The sequence below is a fragment of the Leuciscus leuciscus genome (genome assembly GCF_965113295.1).
Source record: "Leuciscus leuciscus genome assembly, chromosome: 25".
In the NCBI taxonomy this organism is placed as follows: Eukaryota; Metazoa; Chordata; class Actinopteri; order Cypriniformes; family Leuciscidae; genus Leuciscus; species Leuciscus leuciscus.
The window spans coordinates 22,989,375-23,005,033 of NC_138724.1; the positions used below are offsets into that span (position 1 = coordinate 22,989,375).

The 15,659-nt window shown below is 34.5% G+C and overlaps 1 protein-coding gene across 7 annotated transcripts in view; it reads right to left on the minus strand.

Annotated features, from left to right (window-relative positions):
- Positions 1-15,659, minus strand: part of LOC309490891 (major histocompatibility complex class I-related gene protein-like) — a 39,900-nt gene that overhangs the window by 19,572 nt on the left and 4,669 nt on the right. The window contains exons 1-6 of one of the 7 annotated variants that reach the window (XM_082160224.1): positions 2,292-2,391; positions 1,885-2,130; positions 1,513-1,791; positions 1,109-1,387; positions 804-914; positions 85-670 (exon numbers count right to left, since the gene is read on the minus strand). The exons of 3 other annotated variants lie outside the window; for them this stretch is intronic. In XM_082160224.1, the coding sequence (XP_082016350.1) occupies positions 585-670; positions 804-914; positions 1,109-1,387; positions 1,513-1,791; positions 1,885-2,130; positions 2,292-2,364 (1,074 nt within the window). In that variant the 5' untranslated portion in view covers positions 2,365-2,391 and the 3' untranslated portion in view covers positions 85-584. Of the gene's footprint in view, positions 1-84; positions 915-1,108; positions 1,388-1,512; positions 1,792-1,884; positions 2,131-2,291; positions 2,392-15,659 lie in introns of those variants that run through there. 3 more of the 7 variants (XM_082160221.1, XM_082160223.1, XM_082160227.1) reach the window with 3 other exon arrangements.

A 15,659-nucleotide genomic window follows, 5' to 3' on the forward strand; every position in this document is an offset into this window, starting at 1 on the left:
CTCCTGAAAAACATATTTACTGATACATTTTAGTATTTACATAGCATGCTGTGACTTGTTACTGTGTTTCGTGAAAAATGGCAGAGTTTCTCTGTTTAAAATGTAGATATTTTTGTTTGATGCAAACAATCAGGGCAAATCGCACATTCATTCCTTTCTCACTAGTAATAAAATTATACATTTCTACATGACTAAATCTGACTCATTTGAGCTTGTTAATGGCAATCCATGTAATGAAAAAAGCACAGATCCGTTTACCTTATACAACAAGGCCATAACCATAAGTACACAAAAAACAAACTGAAATACTGTATAATGACAATGAAATACATGTGATGCTATTATGGGATCTAAACCAATTCCATTGATAAGCTGCATTATAATCTACTTTCTATTATTGCCCATTTATGTTCATTAACCTAATTATGTTTTATCCACGTTGTCTTCAGTTGCTGAAAATGAAGTTAGAATTTCAATATTCATTAGAAAACATTCCAATTAATCAAAATTGATGTTATTCTTAATACAAATTAATAAGTCATATTACACTGTAATGCATAAACCAATAATGGACATGAAAAAGCTCAAATGTGTACAGAATTCATACACAAACTACACAGAAAATACTCACAAGAAGCAGAGTAGTGTATAGGACCACATGTATAGGAAGCTGCAAAGAACATAATAAATTAAGAAAATGCAATAATATAAAAACAGAACTACAGAACAGTTTTATCGATTAATTAATATTTATAGACTTTGCATTAATCTAAAATGTTTGTCTAGGACATGTCATGTATTACCTGAATGATGCCTTCTCCTCCATATAATAATGGCAACCACAGTCAATAACACAAACGCCAATGCTAAAAGCACTGAGGAAATCACCTGCACAAATGTTCCCCCTGGAAACTCTGAAGTGTGACAATTCAAGAAGACATTCTTTTATTAGTTTGATATTACTTTTGAACAACACTTCAGTGATAAGTTAAAAAAAATGGCCAATTATTTTGTCTGTTGAATGAAATGGTTCCAGACACAACCACAGAAGAATAAAGCCAATCAAGTTTGAGGACCGAAATGAACTAAAATGATCTGAAGTCCTTACCCAAATCAATGTCCAGTTTGTTGTCCAGACTGAGGTGTGTAACAGAGCAGCTGTAGTTGTGTTTGTCTGCACTTATCTCCAGACTCTTCCTCATCTGGTACGTCCCGTCACCATTGGGCAGCAGATCTCCTCCAGTGATCTCATGATCAGATACAGGCTGTCCATCTCTGAACAGGGTCAGGTTGATGTGACGAGGGTAAAATCCTGTTGCCAAACAACTCACACGAAACCCTCCAGAATCGGAGTTTGCTGTTTGAATCAGTCTGACTCGTGGTTTCACTGTTCAAGATAGGAAAAATTCAGGCCTAGTCTTTTTATACGACCATATACTAGAATGTATTTGTTCAAAGGAATTAGCTAATTTCTATATTGAATAAAATAAGAGAAGCATGTTGGAGACTTACCTTTCCTCTTTACTTGAGCTACTCTTTTTTTAAGGATTGACCTGAGAGTGTTTAGGCAGTTCGGGTAGGAAAAAACCTCATGATACCACAGAAACGTCTGCAGAGAGGGGTTATTGTCATGCTCTGTAGTTTTTAAAGGACCTTTATATGTAAACTTGCCATCAAAATATCTAATTTCTTCTGAAGTAGAGCCACTAAATGCTGTCTTGACAATAAAATGTCCTGGTTTGTCTTTGTCCAACAGTTCACAAAGACCTAATACTTGGTAAACTCCAACACCTTTTAGGACAGAAAAAGAGAATGAAGATGTCAAAAAAGACTCAATCGTCCAGTCTTTTAATTAAAGAAAATAATTAAATTAAATTAACTTACTATCTGTATTATTTCTGTGACTTGATCTATCCACAAGATACGCATACACATATTCTCCTATACCATAATTATCACCCAGATAATACAGATCATCTTCATTTGTAGTATTTCCTCTTGTAAAGTAAGCCTTCGTCACTGAATCAAAGTATCCTACTGTCATGTCATCCAACATTAGTGTGCCACTACATTCAGGAAATGGAGTGTTTCCTTTAATGTATGTTACAAGGACCCATAAAGAGTGAGAATCTGAAATATTGAATATAATTATCATTAAAATAGGCTATAATGTAATAAAACCAAATAGTAATCAGTCTAATTTCCTCAACCAAAACAAAACAATGACTGCTAACAATGCTGAGATCTAAACTTACAAGGTCTATGAATATGAACAGAAATCTTTACCCTACCTGTTGAAACAGATGTTGGAATTGAAATCACGCAAAGAAAAATAAATAACTTGATCATCTTTTTTTCTTGCATGTGAATCTAAAGCCCTGTTTACACGAGAACGCTCGACCAATGTTTTCTCGCTCGACTGATCTCATCGGATATTCTCTGTATGGCAAGCCGTTTTAACATTTAATCATTTAAACCGACTAGTCTCTATTTTCATGCTACTAGTACTTATTTTTTTAGATACTAGTATCTATTCCATTAAGTACTAGTACTTATTCATTAGCTACTAGTGCTTATTCTTTAGGTACTAGTGCCTATTCTTTAGATACTAGTGCTTATTCTTTAGGTCGTACCTTTTTAAAGATACTAGTACTTATTCATTAGATACTAGTTCTTATTTATTAGATACTAGTACTTATTCCAATAGTGACTAGTTCTTATTTATTAGGTACTAGTACTTATTCATTAGATACTAGTTCTTATTTATTAGATACTAGTACTTATTCATTAGTTACTAGTACTTATTATTAGATACTAGTACTTATTCATTATATACTAGTACCTATTAAATAGATACTAGTACTTATTCATTAGTTACTAGTACTTATTATTAGATACTAGTACTTATTCATTAGATACTAGTACCTATTAAATATATACTAGTACTTATTCATTAGATACTAGTACTTATTCCAATAGTGACTAGTCATTATTCTTTTGTTACTAGTAACAAATAATTTTTTTTGCCATTGACTTCTATGGGGATCTGTCATTCAGATATCAACTATTCATTTCTGACTAGTATGTATTCCAATTGTGACTAGTATGTATTTATTAGATACTAGTAGTTATTCATTAGGTACTAGTACTTATTTTTTAGATACTAGTACCTATTACTAGATACTAGTATGTATTCAATAAATACTAGTACTAAGTCATTAGATACTAGTACCTATTAAATATATACTAGTACCTATTAAATAGATACTAGTACTTATTCATTAGCTACTAGTACTTATTCAATAGATACTAGTACTTATTCTTTAGATACTAGTACTTATTCATTAGATACTAGTACCTATTAATTAGATACTAGTACGTATTAATTAGCTACTAGTACTTATTCAATAGATACTAGTACCTATTTATTAGATACTAGTATTTATTCCAAATGTTACTAGTAAGATTTTTAATTTTACTAGTAAGATTTTTAATTTAACTCTCCAGTGGCCGTTCTGACTAGTCATAACATAAGACGAGTAAAAAAGCAGTTGTGACTAGTAAAATAAAAAATCTTACTAGTAACATTCGGAATAAATACTAGTATCAAATAAATAGGTACTAGTATCTATTGAATAAGTACTAGTAGCTAATTTATAAGTACTAGTATCTAATTAATAGGTACTAGTATCTAATGAATAAGTACTAGTATCTAAAGAATAAGTACTAGTATCTATTGAATAAGTACTAGTATCTAATGAATAAGTACTAGTATCTATTTAATAGGTACTAGTATCTATTTAATAGGTACTAGTATCTAATGACTTAGTACTAGTGTTTATTGAATACATACTAGTACCTAATAAATAACTACTAGTATCTAATATATATGTACTAGTCACAATTGGAATACATACTAGTCAGAACTGAATAGTTGATATCTGAATGACAGATCCCCATAGAAGTCAATGGCAAAAAAATGTATTTGTTACTAGTAACAAAAGAATAACTAGATGCGAAAGTTCGTCGAGACAAACTTTAAGTTGGCTTGAGAAAGTTTGGACCAGAACGTTTTTTGCTTGGCGGTTGCTAGGATGTTATGGGTGGTTGCTATGGTGTTGCTAGGGTATTTTGGGAGGTTGCTAGGGTGTTCTGGGTGGTTGCTAGGTGGTTGCTAGGGTGTCCTGGGTGGTTGCTAGGGTCTTTTGGGTGGTTGCTAGGGTCTTTTGGGTGGTTGCTAGGTGGTTGCTAGGGTGTTTTGGGTGGTTGCTAGGGTATTCTGGGTGGTTGCTAGGCGGTTGCTAGGATATTTTGGGTGGTTGCTAGGGTCTTTTGGGTGGTTGCTAGGCGGTTGCTAGGGTGTTCTGGGTGGTTGCTAGGGTGTTTTGGGTGGTTGCTAGGGTATTCTGGGTGGTTGCTATGCGGTTGCTAGGATATTTAGGGTGGTTGCTAGGGTCTTTTGGGTGGTTGCTAGGCGGTTGCTAGGGTATTTTGGGTGGTTGCTAGGGTATTCTGGGTGGTTGCTAGGGTATTTTGGGTGGTTGCTAGGCTATTTTGGGTGGTTGCTAGGGTGTTTTGGGTGGTTGCTAGGGTATTCTGGGTGGTTGCTAGGTGGTTGCTAGGATATTTTGGGTGGTTGCTAGGGTGTTCTGGGTGGTTGCTAGGCGGTTGCTAGGGTGTTATGGGTGGTTACTAGGATGTTTTGTGTGGTTGCTATGGTATTGCTAGGGTATTTTGGGTGGTTGCTAGGGTGTTCTGGGTGGTTGCTAGGTGGTTGCTAGGGTGTTATGGGTGGTTACCAGGATGTTTTGTGTGGTTGCTATGGTGTTGCTAGGGTATTTTGGGTGGTTGCTAGGGTCTTTTGGGTGGTTGCTAGGCGGTTGCTAGGGTGTTTTGGGTGGTTGCTAGGTGGTTGCTAGGGTGTTCTGGGTGGTTGCTAGGATATTTTGGGTGGTTGCTATGGTGTTCTGGGTGGTTGCTAGGTGGTTGCTAGGGTGTTCTGGGTGGTTGCTATGGTATTCAGAGCGGTTGATATGGTGTTACTAGGTTGGTTGGTAGTTGTCACAGATGGTTACTATGGAGTTTTTATAGAGTTCTTACTTAACTAATCGCTATTAGCATGTAGCTATTCACTGCTAGCATGTGTAGCATGTTGAAAGTGCTGTTTGCTAGCATGAGTCAAAAGAGCCAAACCTCATCTCTATACGATGTTCTGATACAGAGATATAGGTCTTGCAAAACGGTTGCTAGGGTACTCAAGTTTGGTTGCTATGGCGTTGCTTTGGAGCTGGTATATTTAAATTAAGAAGTTTAAAGTGGTTTGAAGTTTAAAGTAGTTTAAAGTAGTTTGAAGTTTATGATAGATAGATAGATAGATAGATAGATAAGTTAGATTGATAGATAGACAGACAGACACACACACACACTAACTCGCTCACACACTCACTCAGACACACACGCAGTCAGAGTTTATGAGTTTAGAGTTTATAAGTATAAATTGATGAGTTTATAAGTGTACGAGTTTTTGAGTTTAGAGATTATAAGTTTAAATGAGTTTACAGTTTATAAGTTTGAGTTTAAGAGTTCAGAGTTTATACATTTATGAGTTTAAGAGTTCATAAGTCTATGAATTCATGAGTTTATAAGTTAATTAGTTTAAATGAAGTAAATTTAGTAGTTTGAAGTTTAATTTAGTTTGAAGTTTAATTTAGTTTGAAGTTTAATTTAGTTTGAAGTAGATAGATGAGTTTATTAGTTTAAATGAAGTAAATTTAGTAGTTTGAAGTTTAAATTAGTTTAAAGTTTAAATTAGTTTGAAGTTTAAAGTTTAAATTAGTTTGAAGTTTAATTTAGTTTGAAGTTTAATTTAGTTTGAAGTTTAATTTAGTTTGAAGTAGATAGATAGATGAGTTTATTAGTTTAAATGAGTCTCAATGGCTCATATAGTATATAGAACGGCAGTTTGGTTTAGTCTTCAAGGGATTTAGATTTGAATTTTTGTCGGTTGGTCAGTTTGAAAAAGTCAATGGGAGTTTTTCCGAGTTTTGATCGTCATTTTTAGGAAAACCGTAAGTCCGATCAGTTAGAAAAGATATAGCATACCGAGTCAGAATAGTCTGAAGGTCTGAGCCGAGTTTGGAGTATGTAGAGTTAAAGCTCTAGGCTGTATTAAAGTTATATTTTTTTAGTCTCAGAAGAAGAATAATAATATTAAGTTTAAGTACAATATCAGTAAGTTGGCTCTCTCAAGCCAACTTAATTACTAGTCACTATTGGAATAAGTACTAGTATCTAATGAATAAGTACTAGTATCTAATGAATAAGTACTAGTATCTAATGAATAAGTACTAGTATCTATTTAATAGGTACTAGTATCTAATGAACAAGTACTAGTATCTAATAATAAGTACTAGAAACTAATGAATAAGTACTAGTATCTAATAAATAAGAACTAGTATCTAATGAATAAGTACTAGTATCTAATGAATAAGTACTAGTATCTATTTAATAGGTACTAGTATCTAATGAATAAGTACTAGTATCTAAAGAATAGGCACTAGTACCTAAAGAATAAGCACTACTAATGAATAAGTACTAGTACTTAATGGAATAGATACTAGTATCTAAAAAAATAAGTACTAGTAGCATGAAAATAGAGACTAGACGGTTTAAATGATTAAATGTTAAAACGGCTTGCCATATTCTCTGTCTCAACTCTCTTCGCCGCTCTCACCCATAGATATCATATAATAAAGCCTTATATAGATATCTATGCTCTCACCGTCCAAGACGCGCCGCCCTCGCCGGAGCTCGCCGTCGGCTCTCATTGAAAATGAATGACTTCCGGCCACTTTGATGCTCTCGCCGGTGGCGGTGTGAACGCACAGTAAAGGGTAAAAACTAGTGCTGGAAAAAATAGGCTTCCTGAACCACTGAGACCTCGCAGCCATAGCAAAATAATTATTTTCTGGTCCCGTTTGAATTGTGCCATGAATGTGAACATATGTTGTCTGTGAATTTTTTATATAATTTTTCATGTTACGAGTTTGACAGTATTGTATGATTCTTTGGCTAGCAGTTGTGGAAAAGACATAACGAGAAAGACTACATAACATACCCATAGTCACCCCATAACACATTTTCCCTCCACTTGTCAAAGCACTGACCAGTGCTAATGCTGCGATAATCTATGGAGACAGATTGAGATGCCTGTGTGTTTTGTACCCAAATGTCACCATTCAAACCAAATAGTATGGCAAGCCGTTTTAACATTTAATCATTTAAAACGACTAGTCTCTATTTTCATGCTACTAGTACTTATTTTTTAGATACTAGTATCTATTCCATTAAGTACTAGTACTTATTCATTAGCTACTAGTGCTTATTCTTTAGGTACTAGTGCCTATTCTTTAGATACTAGTGCTTATTCTTTAGATACTAGTGCTTATTCTTTAGGTACTAGTACTTATTCAATAGATACTAGTACTTATTCATTAGATACTAGTACCTATTAAATAGATACTAGTACTTATTCATTAGGTACTAGTACTTATTCATTAGGTACTAGTTCTTATTTATTAGATACTAGTACTTATTCATTAGTTACTAGTACTTATTATTAGATACTAGTACTTATTCATTAGATACTAGTACCTATTAAATAGATACTAGTTCTTATTCATTAGATACTAGTACTTATTCCAATAGTGACTAGTAACTATTATTTTGTTACTAGTAACAAATACAATTTTTTGCCATTGACTTCTATGGGGATCTGTCATTCAGATATTAACTATTCAGTTCTGACTAGTATGTATTCCAATTGTGACTAGTACATATATATTAGATACTAGTAGTTATTTATTAGGTACTAGTACTTATTTTTTAGATACTAGTAACTATTACTAGATACTAGTATGTATTCAATAAACACTAGTACTAAGTCATTAGATACTAGTACCTCTTAAATAGATACTAGTACCTATTAAATAGATACTAGTACTTATTCATTAGATACTAGTACTTATTCAATAGATACTAGTACTTATTCATTAGATACTAGTACTTATTCATTAGATACTAGTACCTATTAATTAGATAATAGTACTTATAAATTAGCTACTAGTACTTATTCAATAGATACTAGTACCTATTTATTAGATACTAGTATTTATTCCGAATGTTACTAGTAAGATTTTTTATTTTACTAGTCACAACTGCTTTTTTACTCGTCTTATGTTATGACTAGTCAGAACGGCCACTGGATAGTTCAATTAAAAATCTTACTAGTAAAATAAAAAATCTTACTAGTAACATTTGGAATAAATACTAGTATCTAATAAATAGTTACTAGTATCTATTGAATAAGTACTAGTAGCTAATTTATAAGTACTAGTATCTAATTAATAGGTACTAGTATCTAATGAATAAGTACTAGTATCTAATGAATAAGTACTAGTATCTATTGAATAAGTACTAGTATCTAATGAATAAGTACTAGTATCTATTTAATAGGTACTAGTATCTATTCAAGAGGTACTAGTATCTAATGACTTAGTACTAGTATTTATTGAATACATACTAGTATCTAGTAATAGGTAGTCTCTAAAGAATAAGTACTAGTACCTAATAAATAACTACTAGTATCTAATATATATGTACTAGTCACAATTGGAATACATACTAGTCAGAACTGAATAGTTGATATCTGAATGACAGATCCCCATAGAAGTCAATGGCAAAAAAAAATATTTGTTACTAGTAACAAAAGAATAGTTACTAGTCACTATTGGAATAAGTACTAGTATCTAATAATAAGTACTAGTAACTAATGAATAAGTACTAGTATCTAATAAATAAGAACTAGTATCTAATGAATAAGTACTAGTATCTAATGAATAAGTACTAGTATCTATTTAATAGGTACTAGTATCTAATGAATAAGTACTAGTATCTAATGAATAAGTACTAGTATCTATTGAATAAGTACTAGTACCTAAAGAATAAGCACTAGTATCTAAAGAATAGGCACTAGTACCTAAAGAATAAGCACTAGTAGCTAATGAATAAGTACTAGTACTTAATGGAATAGATACTAGTATCTAAAAAATAAGTACTAGTAGCATGAAAAAAGAGACTAGTCAGTTTAAATGATTAAATGTTAAAACGGCTTGCCATACTAATGGGCTGTTCTTTCTTCAGATTCCCGACTGAAGCAGCGAAGAGTTGTAGTCCACAAAGTGCTCTCAAACAAAGTCTAACCGTATCAAACTTCTACCCGCTAAATTGTAGCATTCTTCACACGAAAAATTATATTAAAAATTCACAGACAACATATGTTCACATTCATGGTAAAATTCAAACGGGACCAGAAAATAATTATTTTCTCCCATTCACTTGCATTGACGATTTTTCAACCTAGAGGTCCAGTGGGGTTAGTGGGAGGGGCGGGACTTACCAGCTCTATATAGGCCCTGTCCCAAATAGCGCACTTCATGCGGACTTTCGGTCTCGTGGACTTGAATTGCGCGTGCTCGCTGAGTCTACGAGTCCGTAGGCCGTCCCATTCAGCATTTTACCGCTCTGAAGTGTGCTCAGCAGCGCCCCCTTTGTACCCTTGAAGCGGTCTTCCACGAAGCCCGCATAGATGCAGGCTCCACGTCCACGCACTTTAACTACCCAGGAATCCTTGCGAAAGGCCAATCAGACAACAGATGGGAGGAGATTTCACTCACGGATAATTGTTGACATGGCTGTGAAGAAAATATTACTGTTTTTATGACCTAAATGTACATTTTACCAGTTGTTACCTACAGTTTATACAAACATTATGGTCATCGACCAGTGGTTGATGTCTCAAACATAGCGTGTTTAATAATACGATCGCATTATGATTCATTAAATAAATAGAACCGAATGGCAGGGCTTTACTGAGTCATATGTAAACATAGTATGAATATTGAAACCTGTAAATTGAAAAAAATATGTTTAAATTATGTTTTAAAATTGTAATCTTAGTTCAAATGGAACATTATGTATTATTATGTACAACTGTATACATCATTTAAATAAGCATGATTTATCTATTGTCTAATGCCCAGGTGATATGCATAATATCAAAATATAGAACTGTAAAATTAGGCTGTGTAGTGGGCATGCAGATAAGACGTCGGAGCGCAAAAATGTGATTTCTCCTGTCCAACAACAACCAGACCGTTATTTCCGGCATGCCGATCGAGTCTGTCCCAAAAATACCTCTCAATGCGCCCTCGTGGACTCGCGCCAAGGGCCCTATAGGTCTGCACTACATGACGTCACCAAAGTGTGGACTCTGAGGAAGTCCACAAGTCCGGAGTGTGCCATTTGGGACAGGGCCACACAGTATGCTCGCAGCCCATTGCTTCAGCCAAAGGTTCATTACTCGAAACTTCATTCAGCATTGCTCACTAGTGACACCTAGCTACTGTGCAAATAAATAGCAGTAAAATGAATTAATTCTGAACCAGTGTCGTCACCCAATAAATAAACTTTATTTATTTTCTTCTCACTGTTAATGTCTGTAACTGTAACCTGAAAAAAACCTGAGCAGACATTTGTCCATTGCCTGGGTATAATATAAAATATGTATCTTTCTCTGTCTGAATTTACTTGTGCAGAGACAACTGTCACACATACAGTTAATTAATTATTCATAAATTGTTTGGATAGTGACAGTATGAACAACAAAAGTGACACTGTGTTGAGTGCAGTGATTATGGTGTAGGGAGTGTAGTAGCCTAAAGTAAACTGCAACAGCATAGTCAGGGTGGAAAAATTTGTTTCTGGGGGTTATTGTGCAGTGAACTGTTACTAGTTTTAGTGCAGTGTTGTGCTTATGGGACTGGGGATATAGAGGAGCAAACTGCAACACTGCAGTTTGGGGTGGGTGAAGAAAGGATTACAATAGATTTTTATTGAGAAACAGAATTATTTCAAGTGTGTTGGGGTTTAGACGATTCCTCTTCTCGGACAAAATCTCTCCAGCCTTGGAAAATATCCTTTCACAAGGAACAGAGGATGCAGGGGAACATGCTAGAGCCAGCTGGTATAAATGAGGATACTGATGCTTCTGTTGAGCCCAGACAAGGGAGGATTTCCTCTTTCTTGCTGGCTCCATTTCCAGGAAAAAGGAAGAGGTCACAAAAGCAAACAAATCCAAAAGGGCAATCCAAATCAAAAAGCAATCCAGTCCAGATCCAAAAATCCAAATCAATCCAGATAATCTTATCTAATTCAAATAACAAGACTATAATATAGCTACTATAATTAATAATAACAACAATATACTATAACTATTCTAACCTGATAATGCAATAATATGCATCCCTAATACATATATGACACAATACCCACATAACAAAATTTGTCTGGCCCACCTCTGGGCCTCATCCTTGCTTCCCCGGCCCAAAATGGCACAATACACTGAAAACGGACTCAAACAACTTCCTCTGGCCCAGATGTGGCCCACACCCTGTAAAATGACTCTTATTTATTGATCTGGCCCAGGTACTGTAAGACAGGACTGGCTGAGAGTTGGCTGGGTCCCCGGGCCAGATGTGGCCCAAAAACTGGTAGTGAAACACAAATTCAACCATTTAAAAAGATTAAGTTTTTAAAAAATAAAATTAACAAATACACTTTAATATAAACGTATTAATAATGAACAAATACACTCTATTAACATTTATTTACAACACAATTTTTTAACTACAAAATAACAAGTAAATTATATTTACTGTAAATGATTAAAAGAAAAACATCACTCTTTCACACACAAACTATCTTTCACTCTCTTTAACACTAAATAAATTCCTTTTGCAAATGTCAAGTCACCATTAAATATATAGCGCTATATACAGTAATGACTGTTTCAAAGCAGCTTTACAGGGTTTAACAGGAAAATGATCAATGATGCAAACAGAGTTCAATTTGGCTGTAAAGCTGCTCTAAAAAGAAAATAGTGTCATTGTTCAGCTGAATTCAGTTCAGTGTTGATTCATTTCTGTTCAATAACTGTATAAAGTATATCAATTATAAAAAGAGTTCATTTTCATTATTAAGCAGCTCTGCAGAAAACAGTGATGTCATCGTCCAGCTCAGTTCAGTTCTCATATAATGGTGTCAATGCAGGCAGATCAATATTATTAAGAATAAGTGTTCCCAACTAAGCAAGCCAGAGGCGACAGTGGCAAGATCCCAAACTCCCATCAGTGACATAATGAAGAAAGAAAAACAGACTCAGTCGAGGGGCAGTTCTCCTCTGGTCAAACAACGAACATGGTGTGTGTTAGGATTCCAGGCATCTTCACAAGTCAGATTGTGGATTGATATCATTCAGAGTATTTTACTCAGCTCCTTTTGCTTGAAGATTGGAAAAGATTACATCAAGGTAAAAGAGTAGCAAAACTCAAGAGCATGTAGATGTGAATTTGAGAACTTGTACAATAGATATAAGTACTTGTACAATAAAATTTACACTCACAGCTCCAATGTGAAAACCTCCAATGTGAAAGCCTCAATTAGGCATTTGCAACTTCTCAAATCTGCCATTGCAATTTTTTTAACATCTAATATATCGTGAAAAAAGTTGCAACGTCAATGTGTGAAGATTTGAAATAGCAATGGCAGATTTGAGAAGTTGCAATTGCCTAATTGAGGTTGTACTGCGAATGTGAATGAAAGAATACAGGTTTGTGACTATTGTCTTTGAGTGAAAATCTCAATATTCAACAGGTTTTCAAGTGCAAATATTTATTGTACAATTCACAAACTCACATTTATATGCTCTGGAGTGTTGCTACTCTTTTACCTTCATAAGCTCACGCCGGCATTTGGTGGGGGGAGTTGAAGCTGGCCGTTGGGTCTGTGCGGAGGACTGGTCTGGTTCTCGTGGATCTGATCCGATGACTGTGCTGAGGACTGTTGTGTCAAAGGGGTCTTCACTGAGTTTGTTTCTAGGTCTCGTCTAGTTGTGATGTTCTCGTCTGGCATTCAGGGCTGTTGTGGTCATCTGAGGGTGCAGGTCCACCATCTGGTCTGGATATGGACTAGATCTGGCTGAATACAGTAACCTTGGGATAAGACTGAGACAGAGACTAACATTAGCGTAGATGCCATTCTTCTTATGATGTAACAAGTACATTCGGTGTTATGGGAAGTGTTTCCGGTTCTGGTTGACCGAATTTATGCAGCCTAACAATCCTTTAACAGATGTGAATTTTAGAAATGTGAGAGTGTGTTATGTTTATGCTAGGTTAAAGAGGTGTGTGTTTTTAAATAGATTTAAACTTATCTTGTGTCTGCCCCTCGATCTGCTGCCAGTCCACGATCCCACGATCTCCATTTCAGCAGCATTAGCTGTGAGGGTTTCTCTGAACTGCATCTTTTAAATAAACGAATAGATTTTTCCCATTAGCCCATTTGTTCTCGACACAAGCTCCGACGCCTCGGTTCAAATGTCACATCAAAAACAAGTGGCGGCTGGTGAAAAATATCAGTCATATTCAGTCGGTTTCAATAGTCTGGTAACCATGGGAGTCTTTTAGTGGCTCAGAGGTTGTGGAATGCTCTTCCTCAAGACATCCGTCAAGCATCCACCCTTCTCTCCTTCAAAAACACACTTTTTATCTGAATATTACTCTTCAGCTCACAGTCTGTAAATTCTACATTGTTATTGATATGCTAGGCTATTTGTTTGAATCCCTCTTTGTTTGTGTCTTTAACCTAACTTTGTAAGTGACCTCTGAATATAGGCCTACGTTCTTCTGCCCTTGGTATGTGTATTGTGCTTTGATTTTGATGTTTATTTTGTTCTATTCCTTAACCCAGTCCCAGTGGTTCTCAAACTTTTTAGAGTTGTACCCCATGAGGGTTTTAACATCCTTCTGCGTAAGTTACCCACTCTTCAGTCGCACCTTTTTCAGTAAGGGACAATATTTTCCCCCTTAAATCGATATTTCCAGTGCATTTTTACCTTTACAAATACCTTTATAAAATAAATAATGCTTTAAATAATAAATGTTCATAATAAATGTTCAATAGAGAAATATGCAATGATGGTAAAAACGAAGTGATGCTTTTAAATATTAAATTAAAACCGCCAGTAGGTGATGAGCCATCGAGTCATTCATTCACTCAGTAATGAAGCAAGTGGCTGTATTTATCATAGACAGTATATAAACGTATTTATGGATTAATCATTGACTCTAATGATTCGTTCAAAACTGCAGATTCGTTCACAAACACTGCTGTGTGCTGCAGTTCCGCTGTGGCTTTTATTGGAGCTATTATTTTGTTGTTAAAAATACTGACAACTGTGTTGAAAATGAACATCACTTAATATTAATATTTCGTTTGTTGAACTGTTAAAATCAATGTAACATTTGCAATCGTGTGGATCTTCATATAATGTGATCAACATTAAACACAGGAACTCACACAGGGTTTGTCTTTGTATCGAAGAGAGTTTGATTCTTATATCGATCTCCATGCACAGCCTGTGTCTATATTTGTTCTTCATGCTATAAGTGCTAAATCCCTACTTTTACAAAGTTAACGTACATTGTCGAGAACACTTAGGTAAAGTTGGTTTTATATTCGCACATTCACACTTTTTTTGCTTAAAAAAGCAGCTGCATGATCTTTAGGACAAAGATGGTGAACTATAACACTCTCCACAATCGATCAAAATGGGCAAATATTGTTTTAATGGCATACAAAGTTGCGAATGTTCACTGAATGTCCAATGTATGTGGTAAAGAAGATAGGGACCGTGTAAAAAGTTATATTTTTTTCCATTGTGTGCAAACAGACAACTACATTTTTGCAAAGTACAGATGTACCAGCAAATATCTCTCACATTATGTGTTCTAATGCTATTGATTGTACTTTAGCAACAATAAAAAGTGCATTATAATGATTGTATTTAGGAAACCTGCCTCACTGTACATAATGTACATAAATATTTTTAGAATAAAATTACATTAATTCCCCAAAGGGATTTTTTACTATCCAAAGGTTGTAGCATGTTCCTAGTGACCACACTGACTTACTACAGGTGAAATTTTGACAATACCTCCCTTACTGTACAATTATCAAATATGTTTATGTAATGAGCATATTATTACATATGTTTATTACATATGTTTATGAAATAAACTGTAAATCACCTATAGTGTTTTTTTTATATATCCCAAAGGTTGTAGTACTTTCCTAGTGAAAGGACTGACTTACTACAGGTGAAATTTTGCCAATACCTCCCTAACTGTACGTACAATAATCAAATATGTTTATGAAAAAATTACTGTAATTCACCTAAAGTATTTTTTTAATGTTCCAAAGGCTGTAGTGCTTTCCTAGTGACCAAACTGACTTACTACAGGTGAAATTTTGACAATACCTAATCATACTGTTTTACATAATAATATAATACTGTAATTTTTTTGTTTTGTTTAAGGTTGTAGTACATTAATAGGGGCTACATAATAGGGGAAGATGTTATTTAATATTTATTCATTGCATTATATAATTGGTTAACACACATAACTATAACTGTTAGTGGTTTGTTACATAATTAATCCTTGTCATGTTTACCAATGTGAACAGTGCCAAAGATGGTACCC